Source organism: Chaetomium fimeti, assembly GCF_033439085.1.
Source record: "Chaetomium fimeti strain CBS 168.71 chromosome Unknown B0H64scaffold_4, whole genome shotgun sequence".
Taxonomy (NCBI): Eukaryota; Fungi; Ascomycota; class Sordariomycetes; order Sordariales; family Chaetomiaceae; genus Chaetomium; species Chaetomium fimeti.
Window position 1 is genome coordinate 1,341,058 of NW_026944332.1, and position 19,397 is coordinate 1,360,454.

Sequence of the window (19,397 nt, forward strand, 5' to 3'; positions counted from 1 at the left end):
AGGCCGCAGGTAGGGCTTCAATCGCACACGTTCAAATCAAAAATCACTCGAAATAACTCAGATGTGTCGTGGTGATTCGTGTATCATTGACATTGCAAAGTAAAGTGGTGTTAACTCCTACAACAGTAAATCCCAGCAAAGCAGTATCCCCCCCTGACAACTGCCCAAGCATTCAGTCTCACAATCGCCCAAATCAAGGCAGCAAAAGACAAAGGCATAAAGAACCGGGTCAGGATTTGAACTATCGACTGAACCCAAAGGAGTAGAAAACCCCCCCCCTTTTTTTTGACCCCCCTATCCTCAGGTCCCCATCCAGTTCCCCCATCCCCCTGAGAATCTCCATGCAGAACCGGAAGTTAAACCAGCAGCGGCGGCATCACAGTGCAGCACAATGCTAAACCAGCACCGCAGCCGCGCAAGCCACCGCCATGACAATGCAGTAGAACCCGCTCTTGCCACCGCTCTGGTCGCGCTTACCAGCACCCTCACCCCCACCACCACCACCACCAGTACCGCGAATGGCGAGGCTGAAGGGGCTGAAGGGGCTGAAGGGGCTGGTCGACGAGCCCGAGCTGCTGACCACGCTGGGCAGCACCTGGCTCGGCGACACGGTCGGCACGCTGTAGGTCAGGCTGCCGTTGCTGGAGGGCTGTAGGTAGGCTGTGCCTGTGCCTGTGCCTGTGCCGAGCATGCTGGTGCCGATGACCATGCTGCCGAGCGTGGAGATCAGCGAGGGCGTGTTGCTGTCGCCATCGCCCGGGGTGCCGGCGGTGCGCGGGTCCACGGTGGTGGTGGTGGTGGTGGTGCCCGTGGAGTTGAGCATGGTGATGAACTGCGTGGTGGTCGAGGTGACGTGGGTCGTGACCAGGTCAGTGGAGGTGGGGGTTGAGACCTGGGTGGTGGTGGAATCCGTCTCCGGGGAGGAGGTGGTCATGGTGCCCACCGTCACGGTGTTGGTGACGGTGTAGGCCTCTGTCATGGTGATTGTTGCCAAGACGCTGCTGCTGCTGCTGGTGCTGCCCTCGCTGCTCTGGGGAGGAGCGCCGCCTGCACCTGCGGTTACAGCATCGTTGTCCGTCAGGGTGGTGACGGTGACGGTGACGGTCTCAGCACTAGGGCAGACTGATCCCTCGGAGCTGGGTCATGGGTGTTAATATGGTCGTGTGAGTTGGGATTGCTGAGAATTGCTGAGACACTTACTTAGCCTGGGCGGTGATCGGAGTGACTGTCACACCACCGGTAGCAATGGTGCCGTCAACGGTGGCAGCGACAAATGCGGCCGATGGAGCTGGGTAGGAAGTGGTGCTAGAGAGAGAACAGGCAGAGTCCATAACAGAGGTGGTGGTGTCGACCTCCAAACCACGGGCAACAAGCTGGAGAGAGCCGCCAGCATCAGAACCACCAGCATCAATCTGGTTGGCATGAACTAGAGTGACTAAAAGAAACATATTGATCAGCACTAAACAAAAAAGGAGACCCGAAGGACCTACCAGCTGCAACGCCGATAATCAAATAGAAAAAGACCATGAACCAGAAGGCGAGACCCCAAATGTAGGTGGTCTTGCGGAGCCTGTCACAGTTGCCACACTGGGCCTCATTGAAAGCATCCTCCAGCATGCCGGCCTCAATGAGGGCACCAATGGACTTCCCATCCCGGTTAGCCCGCTTGGGTGCCTTGGTCGCTTGGGTTTTGGCCACAGCGCCGCCTTTATCGCCTTTCTCGGTGGGGCTGTTCATGTTCATGTTCATTCTAGAGTGGTTAAACGAGTGACTTCTATCAGGTTTCCTTGTTAGCAACGGTGAACTGTCATGATTTGTATTGCCAGACAAGAAGATAGTCAATGAAGTGAAGGGATTGGTAAGAAAGCAATCTCAGATCATGAGCGAAACAAGATGGGGTTCGAGGAAAGGAAGTGTTCCAATTGCTGTGATCAGCCGTTCAAAGCAAATCCATGGTGGTGAATTTCAGCTTGTTGCTGCCTGGGTGATTTATTGCCTCGACCATCGATATCTCGACCGATAATCCGAAATATGAAGTCGTGAAAAAGAATATTACTTACTTGATCCCGGGACTAATGCCGGTAAACGATTGGAATGCCGAGTACGAGGGTTGTGTGGTGATGACTAGTGCGAGCGCCGAGAGAACGATCGGGTGGTTAAGTTTGGTTGGAGGAGGGAGAGAGTTGGCAAGAGATCGGAAAGTGAGTGACCGGGAAAACTTGGAGTGCCCGTTTAGTTGATGCCGGGAAGGTGGGAAAACCAGAAATCCCCAGAAGCCAGCCAGTAATTTTACAAACTTCGGATGAATGGCAACACTGGTCGGCTCTTCCCTTCCAGGCTGAGGTCCGGAATAGCAAGACAGTTGTGGGGGAATGAGAGGAACGGAAAAATGAAATCTATTTTGCTGATGACCGGAATCTTCTTCCTCGAGCCAGCAGACCCCTTTTCTTCCGAGATACCCGCGTAGTCGGGCAAGCTAAGTACCTAGTCTATTCGCTCCGCTAGAAATATGTTTTCTTTACAACTAACTTGACGGTTGTGTGTCTGGCTTGAGAAGAGTCTTGAAGTGTGGTATCGAAGAAAGACCAATGTTATCTTTCCTCCCTGTCGGCGGACACTGGGTCGCTGTGACGCAAAGTCAGGAGCTAAGCGGCACTGGTTTGCTTACGGGAGTAGGCTATCCTTTGGCTCTTTGCTATTTGACACTAGGTCATCGATATATTTATAATTCTTTAACCCGATTTCTAATCTGACGAGCTCGAGGGGATTCAGAGCGCCTGAATGCAGATACAGATTCGGGGGGCATGGTGAGAACCGGTTAGTAATACATAAGCTGGCATACAGCAAATGCCCAAAAGATATCCGACTTGGATACAAATACCTAACAATAAAATAGCAGCATAAAGGTTGCCTGCGGGAACTGGATGGCAAAGAAGTGCAAAGTAAACAATTGCCCCTGAGCCTTGGCATCCAGCAGAGACTTGCTTCCTTCTCTCCGACTGCAGCGGAATATACTAAGCCATGGTAAATAGGATGATTCACTGCCTAGGTACTCACTCTGACCAAAAGCAGTTGACTCAATATTTATCGGATAATGAGCAGATTTGACATGTTGGGCGGTTCTTTCCTTGCTCGTGACCAATTTCAGGGACCTTGACCGAATTCCGTAATCTGTATTCGTATTTACGCGAACTCCAACCGGCCCCACTCAAGATACAACGAGCTGCAGCTCCCGAAACTTGAAAGCTACGCGACCTGAAGCGCGTACCACGCAACACACCACTTAACATCTCCACCTCTCTGATATTTATGAACAGCCGATACCCAGCATCCTAAACTCCCGGGATTCTCTACTCCACGCAGCGCCGCAAAACGGACAGCGCAATTGATTTTTACAGACCACACATTGTGTCAGAAACCTCGACGTGCCGCTGTGCCGCTTGCCGCTGTTAAATTATCGCGGCGCCTTTCCGAGGCGACAATTGACTGTTGAAGTCGCACACACACGCGACGCACTCCGCCGGTTCATTCCCCGCCCACCCGCTCTCTCCTCGCGCTGGACGGCGGACTCGAGACGGAGACCGATTCACCCACGCGACCGTCATTAACCGATCATATATCGTGATACCATTCAAGACCGTAGTGCGCCATGGCGCCTCGCCGGAGCGCTGCCGTTGAGGCGGAGGAACAGGAGCCGGAAGAGGGAATCGCCCGCCTGCAGTTCAACGAGCCGCTGACATGGCGCCCTGGGAAACCGATTGCGATTGACACACTGCTCAAGAGGCTCGACCGATTGACCAAGGAGCTGGCTGAGATGGACCAGGAAATGACCGACCCGGGGTCGCTCACCAAGGTCGCCAAGGAGGTCGCATCCCACCAGCTCCTCAACCACAAGGACAAGGGTGTGCGTGCCTACACGGCCTGCTGTGTTGTTGATATCCTCCGCCTCTGCGCCCCAGATGCGCCCTTTACACCGTCCCAACTAAAGGTTTGTTATCCATCACGACCACCACCACACCTGAATTTTGATCTTACTAACTAAACCACTTAGGACGTCTTTAATCTCACCGTCACCTCCATCATTCCCTCCCTCTTTGATCCGTCAAATCCTTACAACAACCAGCACAAATACGTCCTGCGCTCTCTGGCCGAAATTAAGAGTGTCGTCCTGCTTCTCGACGTCGATGGGAGCGAAAACCTCCTCCTTCACCTCTTCTCCACCATTTTCGACGGCGTGTCGGGGTCAAAGTCGGCTTCGGGAGAACAAGTCGCCAAGGATGTGGAGTATAGTATGCAGGAGCTCCTGGGCGTGCTTGTGGAGGACGCCACGAGCCTCCCGGCAAAGGTTGTCGATGTGATGATGGCCCAGTTCCTACGTGCGGCTGCACCAGGGACTGGCAGGGAGAAGCACAACCATGCCCAGCTGGACGAAAACCAGGCCACTCTTTTGGCCAAGGAAGAACCCGAGGCCTACCAGATCGTGAAGCACATGTGCCAAATATTTCCCGACAAGATGGCCCGCTTCGTTAGCCAGTATTTCAGCGATGTTATTGTCGATGCGACGGGTTTCGCTGGAAGGCCCGATAGGGACGACGAGGATGATGACGGGCCCTCCGCACCGTCCGAGTCGGATCTAAGAGAATTGCGGAAAGCGCACACACTCATCCGAGAGATCTGGAAGGCCGCGCCCCAGATCCTTCAGAACGTGGTTCCACAAGTCGATGCCGAACTCTCTGCGGATAATGTACACCTTCGCTTCCTTGCGACCGAGACGCTGGGCGACATGATTTCGGGTATTGGTGCTGCCGGCCCTCCCCCTCCCCCGGTATTAGACCCGGCTGGCTACCCGCCGTTGGGTTTGGACGACGAGGACAAGACTGAGGCATCTGCGACGAACATCCTAACCACGCCGCTCTCCGCCATCTCTTTCTCGCAGACTCATAACGTAACTTTCCACAACTTCCTCAGCAGGAGAAACGACAAGTCGCCAGCCATCCGGGCCGCGTGGACAACAGCAGTTGGGCACATTCTTTCAACCTCGGCCGGTGGAATCGGGCTAGGGCGCGAAGACGAGACGGCGCTGATCCAGGGAATCGGAGAGAAGCTTTCGGACGGCGATGAGAAGGTCAGACTGGCAGCCGTCAAGGCCATTGAGTGCTTCAGCTTTCGGGACGTCATCTTGAAGCTCGGGCCCAGTGGAGGTGTCGGTAAGGATGGCTCCGTCTTATCCACCCTAGCCGATCGCTGTCGTGATAAGAAGCCGGCCGTCCGCGTTGCCGCCATGTCCCTGCTGGGGAAGCTCTGGGGAGTCGCGGCCGGAGAGCTCCTCGCCGGCCACGAGGCGGTCACAGCTGCGCTCGGGGCCGTTCCCACCCGCATCTACAACTCATTCTACGCTAACGACCTCGAGCTCAATGTCTTGTTGGACCGCGTCATCTACGAATGTCTCGTACCGCTCTCATACCCGCCACCGAAGAAGACCCCTAAAAATGCCACGTCCAACGGCAGCTCTCAATCCCAAGCTGCGGGAGCGGCGACATTCGATCCTGATGCGATACGGGCGGAAAGGATACTACTTCTCCTCAAATCCCTCGATGTCAATGGCAAAAAGGCCTTCTTTGCCATGCAGGCGAGACAGCCCCAGTTCGCCCATGTCCTCGAGACTTATGTCAAGCAATGCGACCAGTTCAACGGGGGTGTAATGGACGACAATGCCTCCAAGAAGACGGCTAACCTCAACAAAACAACGCGGTATATCGCTCAGTTCCTCCCCGATGGAGCTAAAGCGGAGCAAGAACTTTACCGGTTCGCCAAAGCCAATGACCGGCGCAGCTACAACCTCATCAAGTTTGTCATCGGCCAGGAACACGACTTCAAAACGGTCCACAAGGCGCTTAAGGAGTTGATGAAGCGCGTCCAGGGCAGCAAGGACCCTGTTGTCCGGGATACGCTGCTGCCCCTCCTCTACCGGTCTGGCTGCCTGATGTTCAACCGCAGTCACCTCGCTTCCATCATGGAATTCTCGAGGTCGGACAAGAACAACATGGGCTCGGCCGCCCATGAAATCTTGAACGAGATATCGCAACGGAATCCGGACCTGTTCAAGACCCACATCGGACAGCTCTGCAAGGACCTTGTAGACCAGGCTCCCACGCAGACACGGGAGAATGATTCGGTGGTCGTCGAGACGTTGAAGGCGTGCTCGACATACGCCCGCAAGTACCCCAAGGATGTACCGGCCGATAAGGAGTTCATGCGGACCATGATCAACTATGCGCTCTACGGCCAACCTACCAGGGCCGCAAAGTATGCGGTAAACATCCTGCTCGCCAAGAAAGACGACAGGAGCCTGGTCAGCGCAACCGACCTGCTTCAGCGAACTCTAAAAGACTGGTCGTATGAGTCGAAGAACTTCCTAAACAAACTGGCCGCCGTGAGCCAACTTGAGCTTCTCGCACCCAAGGTCACTCAAGAGGCAGAGGATAAGATCCTCAACATGGCAGTCCAGCAGGTTCTTCTCGATGTCCGGAAAGAGGCCAGCGCCAAAGACCCGGATTGGGTCGACGACGCCGATTTGGACGAGGAATGCCAAGCCAAATGCCTCGCCCTCAAGACCCTAGCTAACAGGCTAAGGAGCACGGAGGACGTTGACGAGGCGAAGGAGAAGGCAAAGGCGGTCTGGAAACTGTTCATGAAGCTGATACGCTCCAAGGGAGAGCTTTCTAAGTCTAAGGAGACCCCGAAGCATCACCGGGCGCGGTTAAGGCTGCTCGCGGCGCAGCTGCTGCTGAAGCTGTGCACGCAGAAACACTTCGACGAGTTGCTCTCCCCGGAAGACTTCGACGCGCTCGCTCTCACAACCCAAGATGCTGTTCAAGAAGTTCGCCACGGCTTTGTGAAGAAACTGCAGAAGTATCTTGCGGACAACAAGCTGCGGTCCCGGTTCTACACCGTCGTCTTCTTGATGGCGTTCGAACCAAATACCGAGTTCAAGCAGCGGACCGAGACCTGGATCCGGTCGCGATCGCGCCATTTCCAAGACAACAAGCAACCTGTTCTCGAGGCCGTCATGCCTCGACTCTTGTCGCTTCTTGCCCACCACCCTGACTACAGCGCCGAACCAGACGAGCTGGTCGACCACGCCCGGTACATGCTCTTCTACGTCAGCCTGGTCGCGACCGAATCCAACATCGGCCTCATCTACAAGTACGCCGAGCGCGTCAAGCAGACACAGGACTCCCTGGACCTGCGGGGCAACAACCACCAGGTGCTGAGCGACCTGGCGCAGGCCGTCATCAGGAAGTGGCAGGACAAGAAGAACTGGGTGTTCAACGCCTACCCGGGCAAGGTCGGGCTGCCCGTCGGTCTGTACAACGCGCTCAAGTCCCACGACGAGGCGCAGGCCATCGCCGAGAAGCAGCTCGTGCCGGACGGCGTCGACGAGAAGCTAGACGAGCTTCTCAGGGCGATGGATCGTAAGAAGGTATGTCCCTCCCCACCTGCGCACCCCCCTATTCTCATGCCACTGAGACAGTTAAACTGACCTTAACCCCTCAGAAACGCAAATCCGCCGACGACCGCGGCGATCCCAACCACCCCTCCAAGAAGGCCCGCATCCAATCCAAATCTAAATCCGCCTCTGGCCAGCCCAAGGAACCCAGGCCAATCAAGAGCGCCAAGAAGGCCGGCAGCACCCCCAAGCCGAAAAAGTCCTCCTCCTCGAACAGCAAGCCCAAGAAGTCTGCCGCCGGGCGGGCCATTCCCGACTCGGAGCGGCGGCGGAGCGGCCGCTCGGCGGGGCTGAACCAGTCGTATATGGAGCGCGATTCGGATGTGGATGACGAGGAGATGCTGGACGGGGTGGCCGAGTGGGAGTATGAGAATGGTAGTGATGACGGTTCGGGGTCTGGCTCCGGGGGCGAGGATGAGCATGGGAGTGAAGGGGGTCGGGAGGGTTCGGAGAATGGAGTGGGGTCTGAACAGCCCCAGGAGGAGGAGGAGGAGGAGGTGGTGGCTGAGGTGGTTGAGGAGGAGGTTGAGAAGGAGAAGCCGGCTGGCAGGGGGAAGCGGGCGATCCCGACGAGGGGCAAGGCGAAGGCTGCGCCCGCTCCTGCGCGGGACGAGGATGAGGTTGAAAAGTCGGGGAGTGATCTCTCGGAAGAGGAAAATGCGGATGTGGAGATGGAGGAGGCGGGTGAGGATGCCGCCGAAGCGGCGGAGGAGAAGAACGGTGACGATGAGGCGGAGGAGGAAGCCGAAGAGGAGGAAGAGCCCGAGCCTGAGCCCACGCCGCCGCCACGGAACGCTCGCAGGGCGAAGGCTGCTGCCGCCGCCGCCCCGGCTCCCAAAGCGGCTAAGCCTGCTGCGAAGGGCAAAGCTGCGCCTAAAGGGAAGGCTGCTGCTGCTGCTAAGGTCACTGAGAAACCTGCGCCTGCGCCGGCGAAAGCAGGGGGTAGGGTTACCAGGGGGAGGAAGAAGGCTGGTGATGAGGAGGCGTGAATGGGTTTATTTGCTAGTTGTCAAATTGCTGGATATGGAATGGAGCGAGTATAAATCGGTGTCGGTGGGGGGGGGGTATGAATGGTTGGAAGATGAACGTTCGCGCGCTCGACTTGAGATGGGCAGTCAGTATGATTACGATGTGCTATTGTTTCGCTCCCATTTTCTTACCTTTTTCAGTCTGGAGATCTGGGGTGGTTGTGTCTCGGTTCTTATCATCTTGGTGGATGGATAGGTAGGGTGCTCGCTGCAAATTGCTATCCAGGCATTGCTTTTTTTCTCTATTCCAGGGATTCGCAGGCGTGGTAGTCTGTAATTATGTCTCGGGACGAAGTGGCTTGTTTTCGCCCAAAATGTAGTTGAGTGGTTACCTATTTACACAGAACTTCAAGAACATTCCTCTTCCACCTAAAGGTGATATAATATCTTCAACATCAGCTGGATAACCACAACACTCCTAGATTTATTTAGCCCATCGTGATGCAACCGCCCACCCACCCGCAAGCAATAAACACCCCGTGGTCGGCCACCACGGTTGCTTCAACCGCGAACCCTCACTTTCCTCAGATGTAGTAGTAGTAGTCTGGTTATTCGTCATGTTGCTGTGATCGCTAAAGAACCAATCCGCAGCCCCCATATCCCCTGGCGTCACATCCGGTATCTCGCAGACCGCATTCGGCGCCGCCGGGTCCCGGCACCGGCTCTCCCAGTCACGCTGCCGCTGACCCAAGGACGAGTTGAAGTAGGCCTTGACATACCTCACCACCAGCGCCGCGTCCTCTACCGGCGGGCCGCCCGACCAGCGCGGATTCCCGTTGCTCCAGTGCTGCAGGATCAGGTGGCCCGGTGACGAGGGTACCGCCGGCCCGTCCATGCCCGCGAGCGCCTCGCCGTCGGCGTAGAAGAACACTTGCCCGGGAAGGTAGTCGATCCGGTACTCGTGGAAGCCTGCCCTCGGGTCGAACGGCAGCTCCACCCGCACAAAGTTGCCCGTCTTGGCCGCGTCGTACCCGGCCAGCGCCGCCTCGCGCGATTGTAGGACCAGGTTGACTGGGTAGCTGCCGTTGGCGGCGTTGAAGTCCTTGGAGAGGAACTCCATGTCGATCTCTTGCGTGTCGTTGAAGTACTGGTCCCGGGGTTGGTCAGCACTACCCCAGGCCAGGATAAAAGGGGGGGGGAGGGAGAGGAAGAGGAAGAGGAAGAGGGAGAGGAAGAGGGAGGGGAAGAGGGAGAGGGAGAAGACAGAAACCAGCATCCCCATCTCACCCGAAGGGAGAAGGAAGAACCACAAAACGAAACAAGCAACACCCCCAACACCCAACCCCCCCCCCAACACCCGCAACTAACTCACCCAAAAAAACGCGGCACACGTCCCCCTGACCCTCGAAACCTTCATCATGGCCCTGAACGTCCCCCACCGCAGATCCAACCGCTCCGTATCCAGCTCCGCGACCGACACCATCCCATCCACCACCTCGCTCCGCACCACCAACCCCAACCCGGCCTCACCCACCCCGACGTTCCCCACGGCAAACATCTCGCCGTACTCCCCCCGCGCCCGCGCCCGGCTCATGTTGAACGCCTGCCGCGCCCAGCCCGTGGTGCCGCTCGTCCAGATATCATCATCATCCCCATCCCCCTCCTCGTCGTCGTCATCGTTGTCGGCCGCTGTCCGCGCGAGGCGGGTGAAGTCCGTCTCGAGGAGGTCGGTGAAGAGAGCGGGACGGAAGCCGTTTGCGGCGGCGGAGGGGGCGAGGTAGCCGCACTCACAGTCGGCGCGGGCGGAGGGGAAGACTTCCCAGGCGGAAGGGGGGAGGTGGAGGAGGAGGAGGAGTATGAAGAAGAGGAGGGGGAGGGTAGGGGAAGAAGGGTTGGAGGGGGGCCGGCCGGTCATTGTTGTTGGTGGGGATGTTTGCGGGAGCCGTTGTGAGTTGCTGTCTGTCTGTCTCTTGTTTCACGCGGCGGCTTTTCCCCCTAACGGAGGCGCGGTGCTGTTACGCAGGGCTGAGATGGGAGGTGTGTCGCACACGCCGACGGGCAAGTGAACACCCAACTTATCACTTATCACTGTATTTGACAGCACACCCCTGCGCGAGACAGGAGGTAAGGGCTGGAAAGATAGACGCCCAAACAGACGGGGAACGGGGATGGGAAGAGCCCAGACCAGACTCGGCCCCCTTGGGCACCGGCGAGGCAAACGACTCGAAGCAAGGACCCGTCCCATCACTGTTCATGGAAGTAGGCACCCGTGATTTGAGATGGACATGGCTAGTGTAGGGCGAGGTAGTAAATTGTAGCTGCAAGAACCCGCCAGTAATGAACCAAAATGTACATACTGTAGGCGACACGAAATGGCTAGCTACCTTAATTGGTGCAAGTCTTTTTCGAGGAACACGGGAATCGGCGACGGGAGGTGACACAATATCAAGCAACCGCCCTCGGCGACTTGGATAGTGGAGATAACACATTGAATAATAATAGGGGGGGAGATGCCGACCCATTAACTAATTCAGCAGAGTAAAGAGACCCAAGACTAAGGATAGGAGAGAGATGAACGAGGTAAAAATTATCAATCTTGCGTTTAACAAGCTCTGCGCGGCTACCCCTGCGCCAGATGAGCCCAAACTATTAAAGGAGATCCCACCCCCGCCCAACAGCAACCCCGACCGCCCATCCGTCCCCTCGAGTTCCATCCTCTCGAGCCCCTCCTTCCCTAGATCCCGCCCGTATCTACCTAGTACAGGGAGCAGAACAGATGGGTCAAAAAAGTAAAGAGCAAAACGCAAAGCCTAGGAAAGATGCAAGGAAAGAACAAACAGTATATCGAACAAGGTATCCGAGATGAAGTGAAGTAAGGAGAAAAACAAGAGAAAGCGCTGTGAAGTCAAGATTAAATAGTCAGTAAGCGGTGTTAATGAAACACGGAGAACGAAGTAGAGCCCTCCACATGGACCAGCCAACAGTGCAGGTATTAGGTTTGCGGGAGCGGTGGTCCTCCCACTGGACCACTGTGAATGCGAAACCGTACCAACCCTGCCCCCATTTGCCGAGCCCATGAACGATAATGCAGCGGAAGCAAGATGCGAAAAGCAAGCAAGCGAGCAGAAGAGCAATCCCCGAGGAAACGAAGCCTCAACACCCAGCGGCGCCTGACCTGACCGACAAAAGACATTACCCCCGATAGGAGAGATAGGAAATACCAAGGAAAGGAAAAAAAAAGAGGAAAACGACGCAGAGAGGTATATGCCATAAGGAAACCCCGACCATACTCAACAGACATAAGAGATCGTCAACGTCATCAATTTTAATACACGCTGTCCTCGTCCGCGCCCTGCGAGGTCATAGACGGCGTCGAGACGCTGGAGGATGCAGCGACATCGTCCACATAGCCGATCAAGGCTTGCGAGTGGAGGCGGAAAGATTCGCCCATCAATCGGGTGATTCTGGAAAGGAGCGTTAGCATATATCCTTCAAACAAATGCGAAGAGTGCGAAAAAAGACTCACCCCCAAACAACCACCTCATCCAACATGGAGCCCCAGAGACGGGCTACGACAGTGCTCAAGTGCGTGACATAGCCTTCGTCGAGATCCTTGTCGAACAGCTGGCGGATACGGTTGTACATGACCAATTCCTCCTCTGTGGCCGGCTCTTCGTCGTGTTCCAGACGGTACAGCCACAGGCTGAGGATGATCATGAGATCCAGACCGCACAGCGGGTGCTCGATGCTCCAGTTGGTCGGCGACGTGCGGGCCACCCAGCGGACGCCCTGGAGAACGGCCGTCTCGATGCAGTTGTAGCACTCTTGGATGACCTTGAGCATCTCGCTCGAGCGCTTCACACGGTCTCTCGCGTTCGACATGGCCGCCGCGACCTCGTACGAGTCGTGGTACCGCAGCGCCTCCTGAACCGTCTTCAGGTCCACCTCCAGCCGGGCACGCGCGTTGCGGAACATGGCCTTGGCGTTGAAGATCAGAGGATGCCCCTTGTGAGGCGCGCTCAGCGGTACCGAGAAGGCCTCCGGCTCGCAGAGATCTAGGGACTTCTCCCACGTCTCGAGGGCAAGCCGCAGCTTGTACTCGGTGACCACGTCTTGCAGCGCCTCGGGGCTGCGCTTGTGGTACCAGACCTCGAGGAAGAGCGCGTTGATCATCACACGAGTCGCAAAAGCGCTGTACTTGAGCGTCTCACCCTGGAAGAGGTTGTCGTGAGCCATCATAAAAGTCACGCTGGGGGAGACCTTGAGGTGGTCTTGCCAGGCATCCTCTCCGACCTTGATGTTCCACAGAGCCTCGGTGGACGGCAGCTGGAGATCCTCAAACTCGTTGAAGCTCATGGCCGGCGTGTGGTTGTATGTCAACGTCAACAAACCAAAGAAGATGTAGACGGCGTAGTATGTACGGCGGCAACCTTCGTCCTCGACCCACTCGGCGCGGGTCGGGGGGCGACCCTCGCGGGCTTCCTGCCGAAGCTTCAGTTCGTATCTGTTTCCAGCAACCATGTTGGCAAGCAAGCTCTTGATCGAGCACGCCCATTCGAGGCCCTTGGCGTCACCGCTCCAGCTGGCAAAGATCATGTTGAGCAACGAGCCCTGCATGGTCCAGAGCGGGCACTTCCGGGAGCTGAAGTTCTCCTTGTTCTGCAGGAACTGGTTGACGAGCACCTTGGACCCGATGTGGAGCATGTAGGCTTGTTCCTGGTCGAACGCGTACAAAGCGCCGATGGACAAAACAGCCAGAAGTAGCGGGGGCGACACCCGGGTCGGCTCAAAAGAGGCAGGGTGCAGGAACGGGAGGTGATGGTGAAACAGGCCAAAGTAGGTAGCCAGGTAGCGATTCAACGAGGGCAGATTCGGTACGCGGAAGCCCTCTGGGATGGCATGTTCGCTATCGCTGCCGCGGATGTTGTCGAGGATCATGTTCCGCTCCTCATCGCTGTGAACTTGAGGGGCCCTGAACCCCGCGGCGGGCTGGGCAGCATCGACCGGGGTGTGGGTGCGCTGCATCTGAAAAGGCGACTGAGGAGTCGGTGTGCCTGTGGCCGAAGGGGGGAGCGAGTTGACAAGCGCCTGAAGGCCCGGAGCCATGACATTGGGATGTTGCGCGGCGAGCGGATGGGGCTGGCTGGAGTTCTGCGCATCGAACGACGTCGAGGCAGCTGAGCTGATCGAGTGCGCCTTTTGTTCTTGGGACATGAAGCCATCCCACTGCGACAGGCCGATCGCGCCGTTGGGGTATGTGACTGAAGGCTCTTGCGAGAAGGACATGTTCGAGCTGCCGTCGTAGTGGCCGTTCGCCCTGGCCGCTGCGGTCGCCTTCTGATGGAGGTCAGCAACAAGCATGGCTGCGGTCTCGACATCGAAAACGCCGTCGCTGCTGGCTTCGATCTGCTCGAGAGCCGAAGCATCGATGGCAATGGCCGACTTGGATGGGCCGCTGGCCGGGCGGGCGGTCTTGGGGCCGCCGCGACGCTTGCCGTCGCTGTGGAGGGGGACGCCCCCGTCTTTAGCATGGACAGTACGGTCGTGGCGGAGGAGAAGGTCGCGGCGCACAAAGGTGCTGCGGCACTTCATACACTTGAACGGCCGCTCTTTGGTATCTGTACCGACGGGTTAGCTTATGTGGAATCGTAGAAGGGAGGGCATGATCGGGGGTCCAAGAGAGCGACGTACGGGATCGCTCATGTCTGCTCCTGTGCTCGCTCCTGCTGAAGGCCCGGTTGCAAAACTGGCACTTGTACTTTCTCTCCGGGGCGAGTGAGGTTTTCCGGGTAGCCGGTGTTGATGCGGCCGAGGTTGGCATGACTGCTACGCTTGCGCCAGGCATCTTGTGAACGATTGTCGCGTTTGCACGTCGAGCGGGGGAAGACCGGTCGGCTGCAATGGGGATTGAGGGCGATGGCGACAATGACAACGGTACTCGGAAGTGGTGTTGGACCCTCCTCACAGAACGATAGTTGAGATCGCCTGACTCCTCTCTCGCTCGCGCGGTCCCGTGGGATTTAAAGTGTGTCTTGCGGACTTTGCGTCGTGTAGCTGCTCATTGGTGATATGCTCATGGAATAGATGCCAACGAGGGGTTGAATAAGGTGGCCTTTGCCAAATGGATCGGTGGTGCCGTCTTGCTGTAGCGAGCGAAGACGTGTTGTTGTGATGTGGGCACGAGGGTGGGCGGCCAAAATGTGGTGGGAGTGGGAGTGGGAAAGTGGGAGGGGTTTTCGAAGTCGCTGACGACGGGGAAAGAAGGGGGGATGAGAGGGGAAAAATGGGCTGCGGAGGTTCGCGGAGGGGGGAAGGGAAACTGCCAATGCAGGTGGGGGTGACACCCCAGCGACCAGCGAGCTGCGTGCGAAAAGGTGGAACAATTTTGCTTTGTCCCGAACCGGTTTAGCGGCTCGCGTCCCCAGTCAAGCCCGGGAACGAGCTCTGGCGGACCCACCGAGTGGTTGGGAATCTACAACCAGTCGTTGACTTTCATCGCAAGGTGGCCGTTTGAGCTTGGGGCAACACCCCTCGATTGCTGTCCTTCGGCGAAGCGGTGAAGACGCCCTGGTAATGTCTTGACAGAGACAACAGCTTTTTCCTGCGCTTCCGGCGCACTAGAGGACGTGCGGCGGGGGTACCGTACAGCTGTCGTTCAAGGTCTCGAAAAGTCTCGAGCAAGTACTGCCAAAATGAGGTGGGGTGCGGAGGGGGACACGCGGGGCAGCGGTGGAATTAGCAGGAGAGGTACACGTCTTAGGATTGACGCGTAGTTTGTGAGGGCTGGCTATCACCTGTCCCTCCCGCCCTAACGCGTTGGAGAACGGAGCTGCCGGGCTCGCGTTTGTCGCAGCGGAAATTGGCCACGTTCACGTTTTTGGTAGCGCACCGCAGTTGCTTTTCTTCGATCGCCTGCCCCTCACCCTTTGGTTTTTTTTTTCTTCCGCAGCGGCGGTGCAAACACGATCAGCCCCTCGCCGATTCAAGGACCCGGTGCCTCGTCTTCGAGTCGAGACTCGGGCAGCTTCTGGACTGACCGCCACATCGGTTTTGGTGACCTCGAGCAGTCGTAGTGGAGTTCGGAGCTGCAAGAGCTGCAAGAGCTTGGGGCGCTGTGGGGCTGCTAACTTCGTTGGAGCATTGCGCTGTCATCGCGGGGCATCGCGAACGAACGAACTGAAACCCTGGGTAATCCACCCTCACACAGCTGTCCAGCACGTTGTCTTGTGTACAGCCGTCCCCTAAAATAGCGGTCTCTCGACAGTGCCGTTTATTAGCAGGAGGCCCACGGGTGGAGGTGTCGATATGCACGGCAATGCCGCAAGCAGGGCTGCGGCAGCGGGCAATCACAGCCAATCCCCTCCTGTCGTCGACATCGGAAATGCCACATTGTCAACTTTGTAATTGTCCCGTGACCACCACTCAACCCACGACAGCGCAACCAGCACGTTTGGCCCCGTTAGGATTGAGTGTTTCTTTACACTACAGGAGTCCGCTAAAAAGTTGGCGGGGTCACTCCCCAGTCGGAGGTCGCGGCGCGGCGCGACGTTCTGAAGCCCCTCCCCCTCATTCAGGCCTGGGCTGTCATCAGACCATCGCTGCTCTGGTCATCCAGATCCCTCGGTTCCATCTGCGCGGTGGCAGCTGGGCTCTGTGATCCGCTTAAGGGTGGAGCCGACCGGTCAGGCTTAACGCCTTGGCGTTTTGGCCAAAGATGGCCAAGGCCCACAGAGAAATCACGACTTTGCGATCCCGCCAGCTTCATCCATGACAGTTGGAGGGGCAGCAACAGGTCGATGCTCGGCGGCGTTGCTAACGGTAACTTGGCCAAGGAACTGGGAAATACCCAAAGTACTTTGTACCTGTCCAGATCTGGCAGCACGGGGCTGGCGGCGCTGCTCTTGTTTGGATGAAGAGAATTTTCGGCCCCTGAAATTGCGCGCACGGTGGCCGTCAGCCTGCCAGCAAATTGCTGCGCTAATCCGGGGCGGAAGACGAAGCCGGTTGCTAGCCACATTGGCCCGGCTTTGGGGATGCAACCCCTCCCCAAGGAACCTTCGATTTCTCTGAAGCCACCCCACCTCCCCACCTGCACCAAAGCTGCAGCCCGGCGCATTTGGAGACGGGAGCTGCTTCCCTTTCGCAAAGTGGTCGCAGCGGTCGCAGCGAACGGCCGGCCCGCAACCAAGTCGGTGCGCGTTCCCCGGTGCATTATGCAGGACGAGATGTGGGGAGCCCGTTTCCTCGCGATCAAAAGGCCTGATGACGGCACCATCTGATAGGTGCTGGTGGTGTGCTGAGGGAAACCAACAACGGCTACGGATTCCCGAGCTGATTGCTGATTGCCCCTCCTTTGTCAGCCGCTGGCAATCCAGCCCTTGCTTTCTTTTGGCGGGCCACGATGAAATTTCGGGTTCCAATGAGCAATCCTTGAAGCTGGGAAAATCCGGAAGGGCGGAAGGTGGCCCTCGAAGCCACCCCCCCGTAGCCCCCTGTGTTTTTGGAAAGCTGACCAAATTGTTAAGAACAGGGACGCAGTCGGTGATGCCTGCTCGGGGTAGAACCATAAAGCCATCACTATCACCTGGACGCACAGAAACTTTGACGCCTGCGACAAAATAGCGGGGAATCTCGGGATTCGAGGGGCTGGCGCAAACGCTTCTCGAAGGAGCGGACGGCGCGACAGACCCCTGGGAGTTTGGTTCCTCGGCGAGCTCGGCGGGGCCAGTTAACCATTGAGGTTCATCGCCCAAAACCATGGTTGATCGCCAGATCGATCGGGACCTTCAGCTTGCTTCGAACCATTCGATTCACGGCGTGTTGCCCCTGGTCTTTGTCACACCATCGGTCTGTTTAACTTCGACCTTTGGTTGCCTCTCGTCTTTCTTCGAGACGAATGGAGCTTGTTTGCTCCTTCAATGTCATCCCCCGGCGCGTGTTTCGCAGGAAGCGTTAGAGGTGGGACCCCGACTCCATCCGGGTGACATCCGGCTCTCCAAACACATGGCCCGAGGCCGAGGGTTCGGAAATTGGTCCCCATCGACTTCGCTCCTGAGCCCTGTCCATCCTTCATGCTCAGGACTGACTCCCCGTTTCGCATGAGTGATGCGAGGTTGACTCGTCGTTGAAACCCAGCGGTTTGTGTGAGAAGTGCTTTTCAGGAGTGGCAGGTTCTTCAACGCCCCATTGCCAATTTCTGACCTATCAACTGTGCGTTCAGGGGAAAAGAAGCAAGCGCCGGGATCAAGCCTTCACCGCCGCACCTTGAGGAAGGGGAAGAAAAAAATGGCGGAAGATCCCTTGCTCGGGACGCCCGCCGGTTGCCTCCCCAAAGGGAAATGCCAAGTGGCGGGTTGATGCAAGCGACCCGGGCCATCCTCTCCCAAACGGCGGTGGCCTGCCCTGTGCCCTTCCTGCATCCGTCCCGGCCTGGTGCCGGACACCGCCGTCGACGGTCGGGACTCGAAAACGGCCTAGCCCTGGTCAGGGATACACGTGGTCCTCAGCTGGTGGTTGTCTGCCGAAAGTGTCGTGCAATGCGGCATCGCGCCGACTTGCTGTTGTCAGCGGGAAGCCGATCCCAAAGCCCGATGGCGGAGAGGCCGGTCACGAGACCTGTTGGGCTCGGGGGGTTGTCGCCATCCCGGCGTGTCCTTCCGGGTGCGGTCCCGTGGATACACGTGCCGATGTTGTTGGTGCCCGATATTTCGTCGTTTTCGCGTTGTCCTCATCTTGACCGACAAGATACCAGCTCAGCAGGGCTGCTCACCGATAAGTCGGCCGCCGTTTCGAAGCAGCCCACTTACGCAGTGCCGTTGGCCCTCCAGCGGCCCTCCAGCCTCCAGCTCATTCCAGCTGGACGGTTCCAAGACACCCACTCGGTCCTGTTTGGGTTATGGAATGCCTCTCAGCTCATGGGGCGGAGGCCAAAGTTCGCACGCCACATCAACGGCCACGTGCTGGCGGGAGGCATCGAGGTGACGGTGCGGTGCAGGTATGTCGCGTAGACGTATGTAATGGCAAGCCCTTGCCACTCCCACTCCCACTCCCACTCCCACCCCCGCGGATGGTTCTTCGCCCATTCGACCCTCGCTGCGCTTGATTCGGTTAGCAAACGAAGTCTAAGCAAAGGGGCTGCGTAACCATGTAATATTTGCCATCGTCGAGCCCTCGCCGGTCGCGTGTGAGGTTTCGAGACGATGCCACGGGGTTTCGACATCTTGATGCTCACCTGTCTTAGCAGACTTCATCCTTGCCATAGTTAACGAGCCACAGGCTCGGTCGCCGAGAATGGCAGGTGAAGGACGATAACTACATATCTCTCTGAGATGATAACATCCAGTGAGAGAAAAACGTGGCTTTGACCGCCATTGCCGTTAGAAAGATAAGACGAAACCCGAGAGATACGTTGGGGGGCAAGAAGATGAAAATGTTGTTGCGAAAACGGTCTTGTGCGTCTGGGCCGCTGAGATCAAGGCAGGCAAATCATTTGCTGGTAGATTAGGTCATCGCGCATGCCAAAGACCACATCCGACCCTATGATGCCATGTGTCGACCACAGCAATTCGGGCCAATACCTTCTCGACGAAGCCTTGGTCGTCGTACCTAAGGGGTAAGTGTGGAGTTACGGAGCAAGAGGCGGCAAGAGACGTTTGACTCGAGGAACCTCCGAGGACTCGATTGTCAGATGGGACAGCGACGTGGTGCATTGCATCCATTGCTATCTCCCGTGCTTGCATTCTGAGTCTTGTCGACTCCTTGTCCTCGTTCTGACGAGCGCGGATGCCGGATGATCGCTTTATCAATGACTCGAGCCGACATAGCCTCGAGGTAGATCTCCAATGTGCCTGAATTGCCGTGATACCAGAACGAGAAGGAGGCATCTGGACAGCGAGGGATCCATGAGCTGCGAGCTCACT

The 19,397-nt window shown here is 57.3% G+C and overlaps 7 protein-coding genes across 7 annotated transcripts; 2 read left to right on the forward strand and 5 right to left on the reverse strand.

The window, feature by feature from the left end:
- Positions 1-394: 394 nt before the first annotated feature.
- Positions 395-1,743, reverse strand: B0H64DRAFT_459873 (uncharacterized protein; the record flags this gene model as incomplete). Its single annotated transcript, XM_062807455.1, has 3 exons — positions 395-1,136; positions 1,201-1,435; positions 1,491-1,743. 3 exons carry the CDS (start codon positions 1,741-1,743, stop codon positions 395-397), a joined length of 1,230 nt encoding a protein of 409 aa, XP_062659043.1.
- A 1,776-nt stretch (positions 1,744-3,519) lies between these two features.
- Positions 3,520-8,731, forward strand: B0H64DRAFT_148107 (armadillo-type protein). Its single transcript, XM_062798386.1, has 3 exons — positions 3,520-3,988; positions 4,052-7,483; positions 7,558-8,731. Exons 1-3 carry the CDS (start codon positions 3,650-3,652, stop codon positions 8,497-8,499), a joined length of 4,713 nt encoding a protein of 1,570 aa, XP_062659044.1. The 5' UTR covers positions 3,520-3,649; the 3' UTR covers positions 8,500-8,731.
- Positions 8,635-10,393, reverse strand: B0H64DRAFT_322342 (concanavalin A-like lectin/glucanase domain-containing protein; the record flags this gene model as incomplete). The annotated part of the gene is made up of 3 exons (XM_062800554.1): positions 8,635-8,780; positions 8,998-9,625; positions 9,851-10,393. The coding sequence occupies 3 exons, from the start codon at positions 10,391-10,393 to the stop codon at positions 8,635-8,637; spliced, it is 1,317 nt and encodes a 438-aa protein (XP_062659045.1).
- An 882-nt stretch (positions 10,394-11,275) lies between these two features.
- On the reverse strand, positions 11,276-11,890 carry B0H64DRAFT_148124 (uncharacterized protein). The gene has a single exon (XM_062798387.1). The coding sequence runs from the start codon at positions 11,777-11,779 to the stop codon at positions 11,471-11,473; it is 309 nt and encodes a 102-aa protein (XP_062659046.1). The 5' UTR covers positions 11,780-11,890; the 3' UTR covers positions 11,276-11,470.
- Positions 11,804-14,323, reverse strand: B0H64DRAFT_322357 (uncharacterized protein; the record flags this gene model as incomplete). Its single annotated transcript, XM_062800557.1, has 3 exons — positions 11,804-11,942; positions 12,005-14,096; positions 14,170-14,323. 3 exons carry the CDS (start codon positions 14,321-14,323, stop codon positions 11,804-11,806), a joined length of 2,385 nt encoding a protein of 794 aa, XP_062659047.1.
- Positions 14,324-16,174: 1,851 nt separating this feature from the next.
- Positions 16,175-17,526, reverse strand: B0H64DRAFT_148129 (uncharacterized protein). Its single transcript, XM_062798388.1, has one exon. It carries the CDS (start codon positions 17,235-17,237, stop codon positions 16,215-16,217), a length of 1,023 nt encoding a protein of 340 aa, XP_062659048.1. The 5' UTR covers positions 17,238-17,526; the 3' UTR covers positions 16,175-16,214.
- Positions 17,527-18,734, forward strand: B0H64DRAFT_148136 (uncharacterized protein). Its single transcript, XM_062798389.1, has one exon. The coding sequence runs from the start codon at positions 17,817-17,819 to the stop codon at positions 18,483-18,485; it is 669 nt and encodes a 222-aa protein (XP_062659049.1). The 5' UTR covers positions 17,527-17,816; the 3' UTR covers positions 18,486-18,734.
- The last annotated feature ends 663 nt before the right edge of the window (positions 18,735-19,397 follow it).

Coding starts and splice junctions, on each gene's coding strand:
- B0H64DRAFT_148136 (XM_062798389.1), top strand. CDS start 17,817: ATGCCAAGTGGCGGGTTGATGCAAGCGACCCGGGCCATCCTCTCCCAA.
- B0H64DRAFT_148124 (XM_062798387.1), bottom strand. CDS start 11,779: ATGTCTGTTGAGTATGGTCGGGGTTTCCTTATGGCATATACCTCTCTG.
- B0H64DRAFT_148107 (XM_062798386.1), top strand. CDS start 3,650: ATGGCGCCTCGCCGGAGCGCTGCCGTTGAGGCGGAGGAACAGGAGCCG. Junction 3,989..4,051: donor TTACACCGTCCCAACTAAAG/GTTTGTTATCCA, acceptor TAAACCACTTAG/GACGTCTTTAATCTCACCGT. Junction 7,484..7,557: donor GGGCGATGGATCGTAAGAAG/GTATGTCCCTCC, acceptor TTAACCCCTCAG/AAACGCAAATCCGCCGACGA.
- B0H64DRAFT_148129 (XM_062798388.1), bottom strand. CDS start 17,237: ATGGTTTTGGGCGATGAACCTCAATGGTTAACTGGCCCCGCCGAGCTC.